The sequence below is a fragment of the Symsagittifera roscoffensis genome, chromosome 4, assembly GCF_963678635.1.
Source record: "Symsagittifera roscoffensis chromosome 4, txSymRosc1.1, whole genome shotgun sequence".
Lineage (NCBI taxonomy): Eukaryota > Metazoa > Xenacoelomorpha > Acoela > Convolutidae > Symsagittifera > Symsagittifera roscoffensis.
In genome coordinates, this window is record NC_087065.1 from 67,284,894 (window position 1) to 67,300,297 (window position 15,404).

The window sequence follows — 15,404 nt, forward strand, 5'->3', positions numbered from 1 at the left end:
CCAAACATAATCTGATTGTTCTGTGATAGCGGTATCATCGTTCGAATTTTGGGGTCTAAAATTTTTTCTTGCTTGTGCAATTAAATCAATATTGTGTGTGAAATAATCTATTATGAACCATGCCAAAATTTTTTGTAGATCGTGTTTTGTATGCTGTGAAACGTCGTCTTTCGTGAAATTTTCTTTAATGATGTTTAAATAACTAGAGAGTAGTGTGATTTCATGTCGTACTCTTAAATGTTTAGATGTTTCTGTCGGTGAGACATTTGTTATTGGGATTTCGTTTTCTAATATCGAAATATAACTATATATTATTGCGAAAACTTCATTGGTGAATATGGAGTTTGCTCTTTGTGAGTTATGATATTGGATGCTTTTTATATATTCTGAAAAAACTTTTGAAAATTCTAAATCAAGATCGTCTGTTTGAATTGTATATTTTCTATTATTATGGTTTGGTGAGGTGAATTCTATGGAGTAGATTCCATACTGTTGTGTTATGTTGCATATATCTTTTAGATAGTGATCTATGATTTGTCTTTTGATTTTTACATCGGGGAACTCTGTTTTACATGGACTGATTCCGGGTTCAAATAAATTTACGAGTAAATTTTGACAAAATATGTGTTGTCCTCTATCAGTATCTGCGTCTACTATAAAAGGAAAGATTTCATCATCATCTGGACTTTCTTCACCTGGAGTGTGCGTTGAGCTCATTTTTTCGTTCGATGACTGTTAATATGTAATTATTAATGTGTCGAATTGGTTGATTCCAATTGTATAAGTGTACTGGTTTGTGTTTGTACTGCTTTTTTATTCTTCTTTTTCCTCTTTTTGATGAATTTGAAGTTGTTTCTGAGTCAGAAAAATATAATTGATCGTGAATTGGGCAATTTCTATCTATTGATTCTTTTAGTTTGTAAAGTTCGTCTAAACTGTTGGTTTCTGATTCTGAAAATGCGTTTCGATTTTTTGAAAATCTTTTTCGTGTTATTTGTCTTTGTTTCGTTATTATTTTTCTTTTTAGTGTTTGTCGTTTTGTTCGAATGTATCCAACTGTTTGTGTATGAGGTGTGATTACAAGGTCGTATTTTTTGTTATCTATTTCACAATTGTGTAAAACGATTGTTTGTTTATTTCCTAGGTTTTTAAATGACATAAGGTTTAGGATGACGGATGCAAAAGGTTGTTAAATGATTTCTATTTTCTTAAACTGTTAGTTCTTACGATTTTTTGGTTAGCTTAACCTGGGTCTATTTGTTCAGGGTTGGAGAGAAAGGTATATCGATTCCGAAGAATGATTTTTTACTTTCTCGTGGCTAGTATAAGTTAAGGTGTTAACTTACTTAATCTTACTTAGGGGTAGTGATTGTGTTCGAGGGTTGGAGAATAGTAAATCGATCCACAAGGTTCAGGTATAATTAGAACGCGAGTAGTTCGTTAGATACTATTTTAAACTTACTAAGTCTAAGATTTATCCTGGGTCTGGTAAGAGGGGGGGTCAAGTGAAGGATGAATAACCGAAGTTCTTCACTGTTTATCCTAATTTGAATGATTAGTTTTGTTTAAAAATTTCTATTAGTCTTAGGTCTTTAGAAAGGGTTGGGTAGTGAATCGACGTTTGAGGTCGTTAGACACTAATTAAGTGGGTGGGGGAGAACAAAGTTGTTCTGTTTGATCCAAGGATAAGCCTTGATGATCAAATTTGAAATTTAATTAAGTAGAAAATGATTTAAGATCCAAGGATAAGCCTTGATGATCTGGTTTTAAAATTAAGTGAATTTAAGTTTTAATAAAATTTTAAATGTGTGTAAAGGAAAGATTTAGTGTTTTGATGATGTTAGTTGGTTTATAATTGCTGTTATGTTTTAGGTGATAGAGCTGGAACAACAGGATGATTTATGATTACTAACCATTTATTGTCATGCTACTAATTTTTATTTTTATTTTTCAATAAATATTTTTCAAACATATTTTGTATATTACTGCAGAGTTTTAGGAGAACGATCTTAGATCTTTTTATCAATCGTTATTGTATATTAATAATTTTGTTTAGCGCCTGAAATGATTTTGAAGAGTAACTTCAAGGTTTTATGTTTGCAAATGGAAATCTAAATTCATTGCAAGTAGTATTCGAAATATAAAAGTTTGTTCTGGCTTTTGCCGAACTATCATATAACTATACGGCAAGTTTCTACTTTGTCGTATGTCGTCTTTGGTTCGAGGTCTTCTTCCAATTCCGGGTAGTTCTGTTATGGTTCGGAATATTGGCTCTGATCTATTGAGTCGGAGAGACATTTCAATTAAATTATTGTCGTATAACATTTTGTAAATGTTTTTGTCTAATTTCTAATCTATTTTGGTTAATTCTAATCTATTAAGGTCTTGTTCGAGACTTATGGTCGCACCAGATGAGTTAGGACCGATGTGGTTAACTCATAGAGTAATTTCGGATAGGGTACACCGTCTGCTCGTCACGCTATCTTATTTTCGGCCGGATAGATTCGTGCAACTTCTTAGTCTAATACCGATCCTAATCTTACTCTTATACTATCTAGTCTCAGGTTGTTTAACTAGTCTCTGCTAGGCTCAATAGATCTAGGGTATACTGGTTTAATGCGGCTGCTGAAGTGCTCGGGAGAGTCCAACTAATTTCTAAGTTAAATTCAAATCTCTCTGGTGCTGAAATTACAAGTAACTTCAGCACTTACAAATAAGTGGGTTGTTAGTTAGATGGATCATGATTGGTTAATATTAAATACTTTACATTGGTAAAACATTTAATTTATCCAATCATAAAATATAGTTTAGATCAGGTTCCAATAGGTCTATCCAGTTTCACAAATTGAATAGTTTTCCTTGCTTTCATTAAGAATCAATTTCACCCCGGAAAATGAATTGTTTGAACTTACGTTGACCTTTTACCTAATTTTTCATCGGCCACAAAAAAAAACATCATTTAAGCTATATAGGAAAAACGATTTATTATTTTTTTTTTCATAGGTTTGACGTGAATGAATCGAAATGTGTGACACTAATAAGTAAGTCAATCAGGTTATTTTGCTCTGCAAAAAAGAAAATTATTTTCATATGTGCGACGAACCAAATGCCCAATAAGCTCGACCATCAGTCAGTTTAGGACAGTTTAAAATTACTTTTATGTGGTCCTAAACTGTCTGATCTATTTCAACGCTTATTCGTTTCAAACATCCGGCCTGACTCAAACAACTCCAAAATGCGATACAATTTTTCCTATAACTTGAACAAATGACAAGACTTGTGGAGCACATATTGTTACAGCGGCTGGTTAGTCTATGTGTTCATTTCGAAAATTGCCCAATGATAAGAAAACCCCGTAATTGAAATAACTAGTAATTTCAGTTCTTTTTGCAAAATTTCAATTCATTCCTTCCGTTTTTGATATTCTAAGTCTTCTTCGGTTTAGTTTTCAAGCCGCGGTCTTTTCTTCTCTTCTCTGTCTTCAATGTTTTTGTTTTCATCTGTTCAACACAAGGTAGTCTGCTAGCTTCTGAAGAACAACAACAAAAAATCAAATTACAGAAAAAAAATTTGAAGTAACTTTTTGGAATTCAGTGACAAAAAGAAGTTTTGCCATAAGGCAAAATGACATGAACCTAGACGAAAAAAAAAAGAAAAACGGAACTTTTTTGTGAATACAACTTTCTGAAATATAGCAAACAGAAAATTCAATAAATTTTAAAAAAAAGAACTAAGTAAACTGAAAAAAGTTTGAAAATATCTCACGTTAGCAATATATCACAAGCAATTTAGTGTAATTTTTTTAATATCACTTTAGAATGGTTTTTGCTATTCTAACTTGCAATTGTGCGTTTGGGCAAGAACAATTGAACCATTTTTTTTACCAAGTTTCCCTAATGAAAATGCCATATGAAGTTTTTAAACAATTTTCAATTGTAAATCTACAAAACTGGGAAACTCTTAAAACGCCTTTTCATGAAAAACTAAACCAAAAAAACTTTTTATGGGTAGATCTGTTTTTTTCCACTAAGAATTCTAAAAAAAAAACGTTTTTTCACAAAAAAAATGCTTTTTTGTAATGGAAGAGCGTGTTTTGCCTTCACTGTAACAAATATAATTGAATTCATTTTAGAACCAAATCACAAAAGCAAACTGTGAAAGTCAAACAACAAGTATGGCCAATCAACATTTAAGCCAATAAAATAAATAGGTGAAAAATTAAACTGGAAAAACTCAGAAACCCTTTCAATTAGGTTAGTAAAGGCCGTTCAATCTAAAGGTGGGTTTTTATCAACAAAGCATTCTTTCAAGTTTTTCTAATTAGAGCGTCTCATATCAACTTAACTGCTTTCATAAAAGCACTAATTTTTAAAACTTTCTTTCTGTTGTTTTTACAGCATAGCATTGTAAGAATTTTTCCTGAAAAAAAAAACAAAGAACAAAAACACCTGTAATGAACTATTTAATTAAAAACCTTTGATCTTTTGTACATTAATGTAGGAAATTTGAACGTCAATATCAGTCCTGTTCGAATTTAATTGGGCTGATATACCTTGCAGGTTTGAGTGGGACGACCATTCGTAACAGGCGGCAAATCGTAACAGGCGACAATTCGCAACAAGCGACAATTCGTAACAAGGCATTGGCATGTAGAATACGCTGGCTCCGCTTTGCTCCGCTTCGCTGACATCTGGCACAAAAGGACAACTTTGCGTGGAGAAGTGTTCCCCGCTTAATCTACTGTTACGAATTGTCGCTTGTTAAGAATTGTTGCTTGTTACGAATTGTAGCGTGTTACGAGTTTTCGCCTGTTACGAATTTTTGCCTCGTCAGGCAGGTTTGCTAGTCCCTCGAAACAAAACATTTTACAGAAAATGCCGTCGGATATCGGCTCTTAGCATCAACGCACGCTAAGCAAGCCCACCCCTAAGTCTTTTAGAAGGATTTGATAGTTGCCGCTGGCTCTGTTTAATCAAACTATTGCTACTTGCCAAAATCAGTTTGTTTTTCCCGGTTTTTTAAATTGTTTTTGTGTGGATTTCTGTTTTTCTGAGTTTGATGTACACTCAATTTCCTAGCCTACCCAAAGTTTCTGGCTTTGGTCTCTGAAGGTCAAAGAAAACTGGTTTCAGAATGCTTGCCAATTGAAGCAAAAGCGTTTTAAAGAGTGTGAAAAAGCACCATCATCGACAACAGAAGTTTGCAATAGCTATAATCATGCCTTTTTCAAATTAACAAAAATAATAAAAACTGGGTCAATAAGTGTTTTTTTATTTCGCTGGGAATTCTAAAATTTAAAGTACACCTTCGAAAGTAAATGCGCTCAGGTTTTTGGGGCCCTTACATTTTCGTGACTGGAAAGCGAGACAAGTTTTCTTAGCAAATGAGGTTGACTTGAGCTTACAAAAAAAAAACAAATACAAACCGCAAAAAAATTAAACTTAAACGTGGTCAAATTTTTAATATTTTTTTTTCAAAAAAACGACAAGAAGTTTCTTCATTTCGTTCTGTCACACTAAAAATTGGTTATGAGGAAACCAATTTAGACTAAAATTCAAAGCATTGCCAACTGACTTTGTTGAAAAAATCTCAACTTTCGAAATTCAAAGAAAAAAAAGTGCCCTTTAAGCAGCTTTTTGATTTTTTAGAACAATTTATGAGTGGCGCTTTTTGAAACCCTTAACCCAACTTGAGAAATCTGAATCAATATGTAGAGTTTTTATTCCGCTGGAAATCTAAAAACTAAATTCCACTTTCGAAACCAGAAATCGTTCACGTTTTTTCGCGCCATTTCAACATTCGTATTTGGCGAGTGCTGATTACGTAAATATCAGCAGATGAATTTAATTTGAACTCATTTAGTGCATATGAATTCAAGTGCATCCATAAATGCTTTAATTTGTATGAATGCACATCTGTAGTTATCAGAGCATTTCAAGACGTTTTCCTGAAAAAAAAAACAAAAAAAAATCAGCAAGACCTTTATAAAGAGTACTCATTACGTTGATTACTCTTAAACAGTTGCTTAATCAAGCTTATAGTTTTTCCCATTTTAGAGTTTTGATGTGTGTTGGTTAATCAATCAAAAAAATGTGAAAAAAAATTAAATGGACAATTATTTCAGCTTAATTTGGAAATAAATGGAAAATTAGACTGAAATGATTGGTGTGTTAAAAACAACCTTATTTATTTTTGGAAGCAGATAAATGATACTGACTTACTTGGCCTGCAACTGGTGTTTGGGATGGCAGAGGTGAGTAGGTCATCTGGGACCAGCAGTCTGCGCTCTTTTCTCCGGCAGCACCACCAGCTGTTTTGTTAGATGTCTTCGGTCGATCAACTCCTCTTTCTCCTAATAGGGGGTTAGGCTTCGGACTTTCATTTCTGCAATCTGCAACACATCAGATATGTTACTGTCTCAGACATACATAATTCATACAAAACCAAACAATACACATACTGAAGAAGACGCGAAAAAAAATAAAGCAAGGGTTTTGCCAATGAAAAAGTTTATTTATAAAATAGCGTTTTTGTTCTATCAAAAAAGTCTTTTTTTCTCATTTTCTTCCTCTATTTTATTGCAACTCACAGAGCGATCAGAAATAAGCGAATAAGATTAGAGAGATTTTAAGTACCATCTGCGTTGACTTTTGACTTCGATCGCTAAAATAGTCAACATGAATGTAACATTCATAGATTAATTGCACTTTCTGAGGAGACAATAAATACAAGAATTCGAAAATTCATACCTGGAGTAAATAAAATATTTTTACAGAATCATTAAACGTTTCAAAAATAGTCACATTCAATAGAAGGTTGAAAATGGTTACAGAAATTGAAAAACAAAAAAAACCGAAAATATTTGAAAAACAACAAGAAAAACGGTCAAAAAACGAATCATTTATTGCGTTATAGCAGCAAAAACTTCAAAACTTCCACAGCCTTATATTATGTCCCAAGTTGCTTGGAGTATAAATGAAATTAAAATTTTATACTGCCATAAAATTTTCATTGCCTTTTGCACACACAGCCAAAAGTTAAGGTACCAATGAATGTAACTTTCGTTTAATAGAACTATTGCATTAATTAAGTTGATTCACTTCAATTGATCACCGGTGAGGTGAGTAAATGTTAAACTGTTTTAATATCCCTGAAAATTATCTTTCAAATCCTGAAATAATTGCAAACCCATATAATTTTTAAAAATTCAGCGCACCTCAAATCTTCCGATAGCTTCTGGCAAAACTAGCCACCAAACTTGAAAATAATGCATTAAAAAGTTTTTAAGGACCTTATTGAACAACAAAAAATTTAGCAAAAAAATTCAAAATAAAAAGACAGACGACGAAAAATCTACAATAATCTTAATTAGGTGAAAAAATATTTCAATAATTTTTCTTGAAAACAAAACAACAACTAAAATATCATTGCAACCTGAGTCGATTTATTATAACTGGTATAAAATAACAATTGACATTTCCCGTTAAGGATTTAGAGATCAATTTTTCATAAATTTAATTATTACCAAAAACTACATCAGTTATGTTAGCTGCAATTAGAACATCTAGAGCTGCGTCCTGAAACGAGCACACATATTGTCAGACACCTGACAGAAATTTTGAAAATAGTCGATGAACGCAAGAAAACAAAACAAAATTTTGAACTGTCAAATTTCAAAAAAAAATTTTGGCCTTGAAGTTCTTTGAATTTCAAGAATGATTTACAATTGACATTTGTTGATGAGACAACCCAGTCTTAAAAAACTGAAACAATAATTCAATTTCTTAAATCTGTTTTTAAAACCCGTTTTCGAAACCGGAGTTCGATCATGTTTTACCATCAACCTTTCGCAGTTTGACATTGGATTTTTTCGCTTGATAAAAAAATCAATATCAAAGCGCGAAAATTCAATTTGAGCGTGAACAAAACATTATTACGAGGCCAAATTGAGCCTTACATTTTTGGTGTCTGTGACCCACTGAAATCCAGAGACAAATCTTCAACAAGTTCCAAACTGTGAGTGGATTCCATTAACAAAGTTTCCGTGGTTTCCGCGCACAAATGACTAACGTAAGTTTTTTGGCACATTAGTTTTGTCGCGTATTCTGCAACGAGTGAATATAGCTAGTTGCTCCAACCTGCAAATGTCATTGGATTCTACCAATTGTATGCGGATGCCGCAAATATCAGCAGATTCATCGAAATTTCAGTGTAGACTTCAATGATGCAAGGGGTTTCCGCAAATTGCATGCGGATTGCGCAAATTGTACGCGGATTCCGTAAATGTGAGCGGGTTCCGCAAAAATGTAAACTATAACGCAATAACGCATATTTTTTTGTGGATTCCACAAAATTTTTCGAGTTTTACAAACTTTGTTGCGGATACCGCAAACTCCGCTTTTTGGAGCAATTTTGAGTGATACATTTGTTTCAGTTTTTTGTTCATCGAAAAACATTTCATCGAAACTATGGAAATTTTCAGTTGCAAAAACTTCATCACTCACTGGTTTCTTGTTCGAAGACGTAGACTTCCTGGGGCTGTGGATGTATTCTTTTATTGCTTGTTGGGTCTAAACACCATAAAAAAATCAGTTGGATTAAGACCTATTTGTCGGAATACTTCAAAGAAGCATATTATTTGTACAATAGAATCTTGCTACCACAGAAACGATATCAAAATCAATCAATAAGTCAATAAGAATAAGAGTTTGAAATTGTCCTCAAAAAGAAGGGTTAGTCATGTTGTTGTTGGATGGGGGGAGCGGTGCTTGTGATAGTTGCTATTTTAGTCATAGCAAAAGACGGTTTGAAATGAATTATCAACCGTCACCAGTCATTGTCACTCTATTATCATCTCGCCTTAAATAAACCAGAAAATTTAAAATTCCAAAAACAAAATTTCTCGTGAAAAGCACGTAAAAAAAGTTGCAGAATGTTTTTGCATACCAAATTTTGAATTAAAGGGCTTTGAAATTGTACAGCACTTTTCCCCCTACGAGTTTTCTTTTAGGTAACTAAAATTGAGCAAAAAATATTGCCTATTATTCGGAAATTGAAGTCGAATACGAAAATTTTTTCAAACTTTCTGTTGAAAATTTCAGCGAAACTTTTCACGCTTTCGATGTGAAAAACTGTTCAAAATTACACTGCACCTTTCTGGCTTCGACAGCCCATTTGTCGTTGATGTTGGCACTGCTGATGGTTGATGATGTTTTCCCACTGGAGGAGGAGAGAGGGGTGGTCTGCGTATGGGAAACAAGGTTTTCTCCACTCTTCAGTCGAGTGGGGGGCGGTTTGAACTTGAAGCTCCCCTCATTCAGGGAGTCTAAATCGACACTAGAAATCGAGCCGAAAAAAAAAATCAAAAAACTTGAGAATCGACAGATATAAAACAAAGTAATTATGATAATTTATAATAATTACTTACTTTTGTATCAATCAATTCTCAAATGGGTCCATTTTTTGCACTAAACTATTCAATGGTTTTAACGGGCTTTTTAATTACTCTGTTATTATATTTTACCATTTTGAGTGTTACTCTCCTGGTTTGGAGTCAGTGTTTTTTTGAGAATGCAGTCAAAATTTTGACAGGTCATAAAGTAGAACATCATAAACCAATCAGAGTCGAGATAAGAAAACAATCGTACGAAAAAAAAAGTTATTTTTTTAATGATTCTTGCGTAAGTTTGTTTTCTCATCTCGATTCTGTTTAATTTATGAGCTCTTGTTGTGTATTTTGTGACTTGCTTATTTGCTACATAATCTTTTTTTCGGATGCTTTATGGCTGGAAAATATGATAGCATTTTCTTACCAAACGAGTTGATGTTATGAGAACTATTCGATATGAGCTTGGCTTGTTGGTTCGCCATCTGCATTATCTTCTCCAGGGTCCTGGGAGTGTTTTTAGGTTCGAATGAGTGCAATTGTCCATTCAAGTCTAGATTCTTTGGGGGGACATAGCTCTTCGTTTTCCCAAAACCCTTCGGAGTCATCATGAAAGGAGCTCGACTCGATCCTGCAATCATAACTAACATTAGGTTATTAAATAAAAATCACTCAAGTATTAATTCTAAATGGTTAAATCCTTAAATGATATACATAATTTAGGTATTATAGATGATGGCTCAAGCAAATTGCAACAGAATCTTATTGAAAATCAATTCTTTCATCAATGACGCTTGCCTTTTGTCAAGGTTGCTTATATACTTTTTTTTGGTTTCATCTTTTTTTAAAAAAATATGTTCAGAAAAAGAGACTTTTTTTGCATTATAAAATTTTTTTATATGAGTAACAAAAATTGGATATCTCTTAAGTTCTTCACCCTCAATATGGGGTTCGTATTTGGGTGGCGAACAACTTCCGTGGGAGTGTGATTTCGCACATGATTGTGCACGGATGGTGTAGCTCATCGCGCCGTCAGATTTCTGCGACTCTTTACTTCCCGTTGGTTTATTAGACGAGTTCTCTGACCCGATAACTTCTTCGACCACCGGCGTGGTCTGTAGCTTTCCAGGAGTACCTTTGGGATCCTCGAAATCCAGGCACCGACCACTCACGTCTCCATCTTGATCAGTGCTGTCATAGCGCAACAAATCTTCAACATTCAGATGGAATGAATTGTCGCCTTCTTCGAAATTCTGAAAACGAGGCGTTAGAACACCGAGTTCTTTGAATTGTAAATTCGGCGTTGATTTTCTTCGATCTTGAGGTCCAACACTATTGTAAACATCTGAATCGTCCTGCGCGTTGCTTTTTGTTTTTGTATCATCATTTCCTGATTTATTTCCAAGAGCTTTACCGATGTCATTCGATAATTTCGGAACTCGAAAACTGTTGCTAATGGTCGATTCGTTTGCTATGACATCCGAGTTGCCTGGAGTTTTGTCTCGGATTATCGGGTACGTCTGTCGTCTTTTCGCCGACGGGGCTGGTCTTGCAGGTACCTTGGGGGGATCTATTTCCTTCACTGTCGGTTGAGGATAAGAATTGTAATTGTTCGATGAGTTGGATGTCCAGTTTGCAATTGCAGCATTCTGTGATGTGTAAGCTAAAATCCCAAAAATCTGTTAAACAATTTTTTGCAGCTAGCCTTTCCGGTTGTTTAAAAGAAGATAAAATTTGTTTTTGTTTTATTCAAACCAAAACTCAATTTACAACGAAAAAATCATAGCTAGTTTGCGTTGTTTCGCACAATGAAAGTTTGTTAAAAAACCTTTTAAAAGTCACTTCTTTTCGAATAAAATCTTTTAAAACAGAATACAGAATTAGCTGGGCAAAAACTAAAATCATTCTGTATAAATTTAATTTTTTAAGGCATGTTACTAAGATTCCAAAATAGGATATAAAAAAACGAATAAAAAACAGCGTACGTGTAAAAGCAGTTTGCCTCTGCGCGACTAGCAAATTTTTCTTTTTCTGAAGATTTTTGGCAACTTTCAAATCAGTCAGTTGACCGAATAAAGAACCACCAGCTGTCCTTTCCCTGGCTGATCCAACTTCTTTGACAACTCTGTCCAGGGTGGGTGATTTGATTGACACTAGGGGCTGCTGGGAGGATTTTCTGGCCAGCAGCCTCTTCTGAACAGACGCTTCGATGTTTTTGGCAGACACACCTCGTGCTGCTATTTGTTTCTTCGAGCTATCAGTTTTTGCCTGAAAGGTTTTAAGACATTGTATAAGCTGTAGTTTCTAGTTATTGCGATGTCCCGCTCTTGAAGCCCACGTTATTTTACCCCCTTGTTTGCACCCCTTTTCTTATAACCCCAAGTAACATGATAACCTCATTAAAATTTAACCTCTTTTAAAACCTATAATTTGTTTCAATTTCAGTATGACTACAATAATAGCAGTATTCCAATTATTTTGATCCAGCCCAAAAAAATATTCTTAATTCATTTGATGCACTTGACTAAAAATTATTGCCTTTTGACTAGCTAAGGAATTAATTCCTCGTTCAGGCATTTAAAACAGAGATAACCCACATAGTGCTAATTGAAGAAAACAGAAAGCGTTTGTGAGTTTTATTTAGAGAAACCTGCCCTGCTATTTAAACATTCTTATACCATTCTTTGAGCTTTAATGCTTAACGCAAGTGTCCATTTTACATACACTTCCAAAAACAAACAGTAGTGATAAAAGGCCACGAGTACTTTCTTAAACGCAAAATAACAAGGCCAACTGTGCATTTTGTGAATTGTAAGCGGATTCAGCAACAAGGACGCTCCTTTTGTTCTTCTTTTGTTCTTTTATTTTCTTTGATTGTTCTGACAAATTTTTAATATGTTGAAAGACTCGTCTCTGGAACCCAGGAACAAACAGACACAAAACTGTGCGCCTATCCAGAGCACATTTTGGCCTCTTAAATAAAAACAAAAACCTCTACGAACAGAAACTTCTCAGTATATCAACAACAATTACGGATGGAGAAAAGTTTGTTAGAACGAAGGGTGAACATAATCATGAATTTTCTATCGGAAAACGGGATGCTTGACTAGCTTTGAAAAGTATCATGGGTCTGAGCGATATTCATACCCCAATTCTTGCTGTCACAACCACAATTTATCCCATAATGGACAGCATTGCCTCGCAACTAGCCCTACCAATTAAAAAAAACATAGTTTGAAATGCACAACGACTAAACAACAAACGAAAACTGGTTTTAACAGTCTCCCCAGTAACCAGCAACTTTGAAATGCCCAAATTATTCAAAAAAAACTTCACTATTCAACCGTAGACAAAAAGATTGCGAGAGATTTGGTTTTTCGGCGAACCTGGAATCCAACATGTGCTAGAAAAATCAAATTTTTGGTTGGCTGACAGACCTTTTAATGTCACTCCTTAAAGTTTTTACTCTTCATATTGTTCGTTACTATTTGGCCTTTCAGGTATAGCTCTCGCGTGCATATATGTTTTCCCACCTAAAGCAAACGAAATACACCTAACACTCTTTTTGAGAAGCCTTAGAAAATATCGCCCCTGATAAGGGAATTTAGAAGGTTTTGCTCAAAATTGCTGTCGGCTTGGTTCTTTCGTTTTCCGCAATTTTATATACAAAAAACTAAGAAACTCGGATAAGAAAGGGAGTGGAAAAAAAACAAACCACGAATTTACATTACCCTAAATGGTTTTTGAAAAAGATGCTGTAAAAAATTCGCAGGATGAAATAGTCGAAGAAGGTCAAATAGTTGGCAATGGAACAAAAAAAGGCAAAAAATTTGCAAAAATTGTCAAGCTTTGCTTGTATTTTTTGAATCCAACTACATAAAAAAATTCCTTGTCACGAGTCAAGAAGTCCAACTCTCCCTTCATTTTGAAGACAAAGAGATGCGGCATCACCTGTCTGGGCCGAAAAAAAAACAAACGCTGTAGCAGGGTGTAGCATTTTGGAAAGTATTTGGAAAGTAAAAGAAAAAATGTAAAGAAAAAGATACTTTCGTTCGAAAACTCAAATTCGTTAATGCCTGCAGTGGGCACTAATTTACAAAAAAGTTGAAACTAAGGCGTCCTTAACAAAAATAGCTGAATATTAGGCGTCTTCGTGAAAAAAAATCTGATTTGTTATTCTTTCACGCTATGGCCAACATCGGTTAAAAAGTTTGTTCATTTGTTTTTAAAATGAATTTTTGAAATAAATAAACATTGTTGGAACAGACGTCTCATTGCAGTCTGCCGGAAAGGCGAAAAATGCAATGTCTTGACTCGCAATCGAAAAATGCTGTCTCTAGCAGCTTAGTCCCGGAACGATTGCACCTTTGGCCGGATGCTAGATTGGTCTAGGAGCTGGCGAAGTTGTTAGACAATGAGTTTTTTGCGACAATTGAAACAAAAACTGAAGGAAAAAAATAGATGGTTCCAAAATTTAAATCAGCTTTACCTTATAATAATTAGTGTATGAAAAACGCATAGAATTTTTTGTCACAAACTTTATCCGCTTCACATAATTTTTGAAATCAACTGTTTCATATAATTTTTGAAATCAATCGCAGAAAAAATCAAAATCATGTTTAAGTTTGGACACATCTATTTTTTGGGCTACTAGTTTATATCATGCCAGTTGGATTAGTTCTCAAAATCAAATCAAATTCATATCAAAGTCTAGACTACATGCACGGTCACTTTTTTTAAATCTAAACCGTTTTTAGTAGCGTGTAAGATACTTTGCTTTTTCTTGCATATTTCTTTGCAATTAAAGCTTTGATGTTTACCGGCGCTTTGGTTTTGAATCTTTTTTAAAAAAAAATCAGTTTGATTCAGACAGTTGTTTTTAAAAAGGGCTCAAATTAAACTTAGTTATCTAATCTGGTGTTAAATGAGAGGAGGTTAAGAAAAAGGGGTTAACAAATGCGGGGTTATAAACTTGATAACTATTTTTTGCCTACATCACAACCTTTTGATTTTATAGTAAAATAACTTCTGCGACTTCCAAAAGAACATCAAATTCCCTGATTGTTTTTTTTATGATCATAGCTACGAGTAAAACCAAAGACGCGACAACTCGCAAGGAAACACAACTGGTATTAAAATACAACTCGCAATAAACTCACCGCCGTTGTCGCGCCAACGTGGTAGGACTTTATACAAAATTTAGAGCCACTTTTCGCCCACCGGTGACTTTTAACTAAAATTCTTAAGTTATCATTGAGTTTTCAAATTTTGTGAGTTGTCAATTTCTATAAAATTTGTCTTTTGTTGCGAGTTGTCTTTTATCGCGAGTGATCGCAGTTTTGCTGGTATATATTGAAACATTTTTTCTCTGTTTTGAGAAACACGCAGTCCATTGACCAGAGTCATAAAATGAATTTGTAAGATAGTATAAAGTAAGGACCCTTTTGGCGATGAGGGCTAAATTTTTTGGAAGAAAGCATCAACAACACCCCTCTTCCTCCTAGTTTTGAAACAAACTTGAGCTCAGATAAAATTATAGATAACTTTGTGAGTCCAACGAAGCTAATTAACTTACCATGAGTGGTGGGTATGTGCGACTGGTGACGGAAGTCCTGGTTCTCTTGGCCGACTTTGGTTTTCTCGGCGTCCTTTGTTTCCTCCCACTGGACTCCGTCGGCACTCTCCGTGGCTCTTCACCAGGTGAGACAATCTGGATGTTCTGTGAAGACTCTGTCGCACGCATCAACGCTTGAAAAAAAAAGAAAAAACTGGATTTTTAATTTTTTCTTTTGAAAAATTGAAAGAAAAACAATCTCGGATTACATTAGAATCAACTGAAAATCGTGGATATTAATCTGCTGACTCTGTAATTTTATGATTTTGCAAATGAGGTTGGGTTTGGTTTATGCTTTGGACTCTAAATGATACTCTGAAATGAGTTGATGACTTTGGATCTTTTGCGGCAAAGTTGTTTCAGTAGGCCCATAAAATAAAAGCATAAATCTAAGTAGCATAGTTC

At 34.3% G+C, this 15,404-nt stretch overlaps 2 protein-coding genes across 4 annotated transcripts in view; one reads left to right on the forward strand and one right to left on the reverse strand.

Annotated features, from left to right (window-relative positions):
• The window catches only part of LOC134845320 (Bardet-Biedl syndrome 2 protein homolog), a 342,396-nt gene that overhangs the window by 115,420 nt on the left and 211,572 nt on the right, over positions 1-15,404 (forward strand). The gene's annotated exons all lie outside the window — the stretch shown is intronic.
• The window catches only part of LOC134845000 (uncharacterized), a gene marked incomplete at its 5' end in the record, with an annotated part of 41,159 nt that continues 29,175 nt past the window's right edge, over positions 3,421-15,404 (reverse strand). The window contains 8 exon segments of the mRNA XM_063861830.1: positions 3,421-3,529; positions 6,222-6,391; positions 8,505-8,570; positions 9,153-9,325; positions 9,813-10,016; positions 10,323-11,048; positions 11,371-11,653; positions 14,961-15,133. Coding sequence (XP_063717900.1) covers positions 6,353-6,391; positions 8,505-8,570; positions 9,153-9,325; positions 9,813-10,016; positions 10,323-11,048; positions 11,371-11,653; positions 14,961-15,133 — 1,664 coding nt within the window.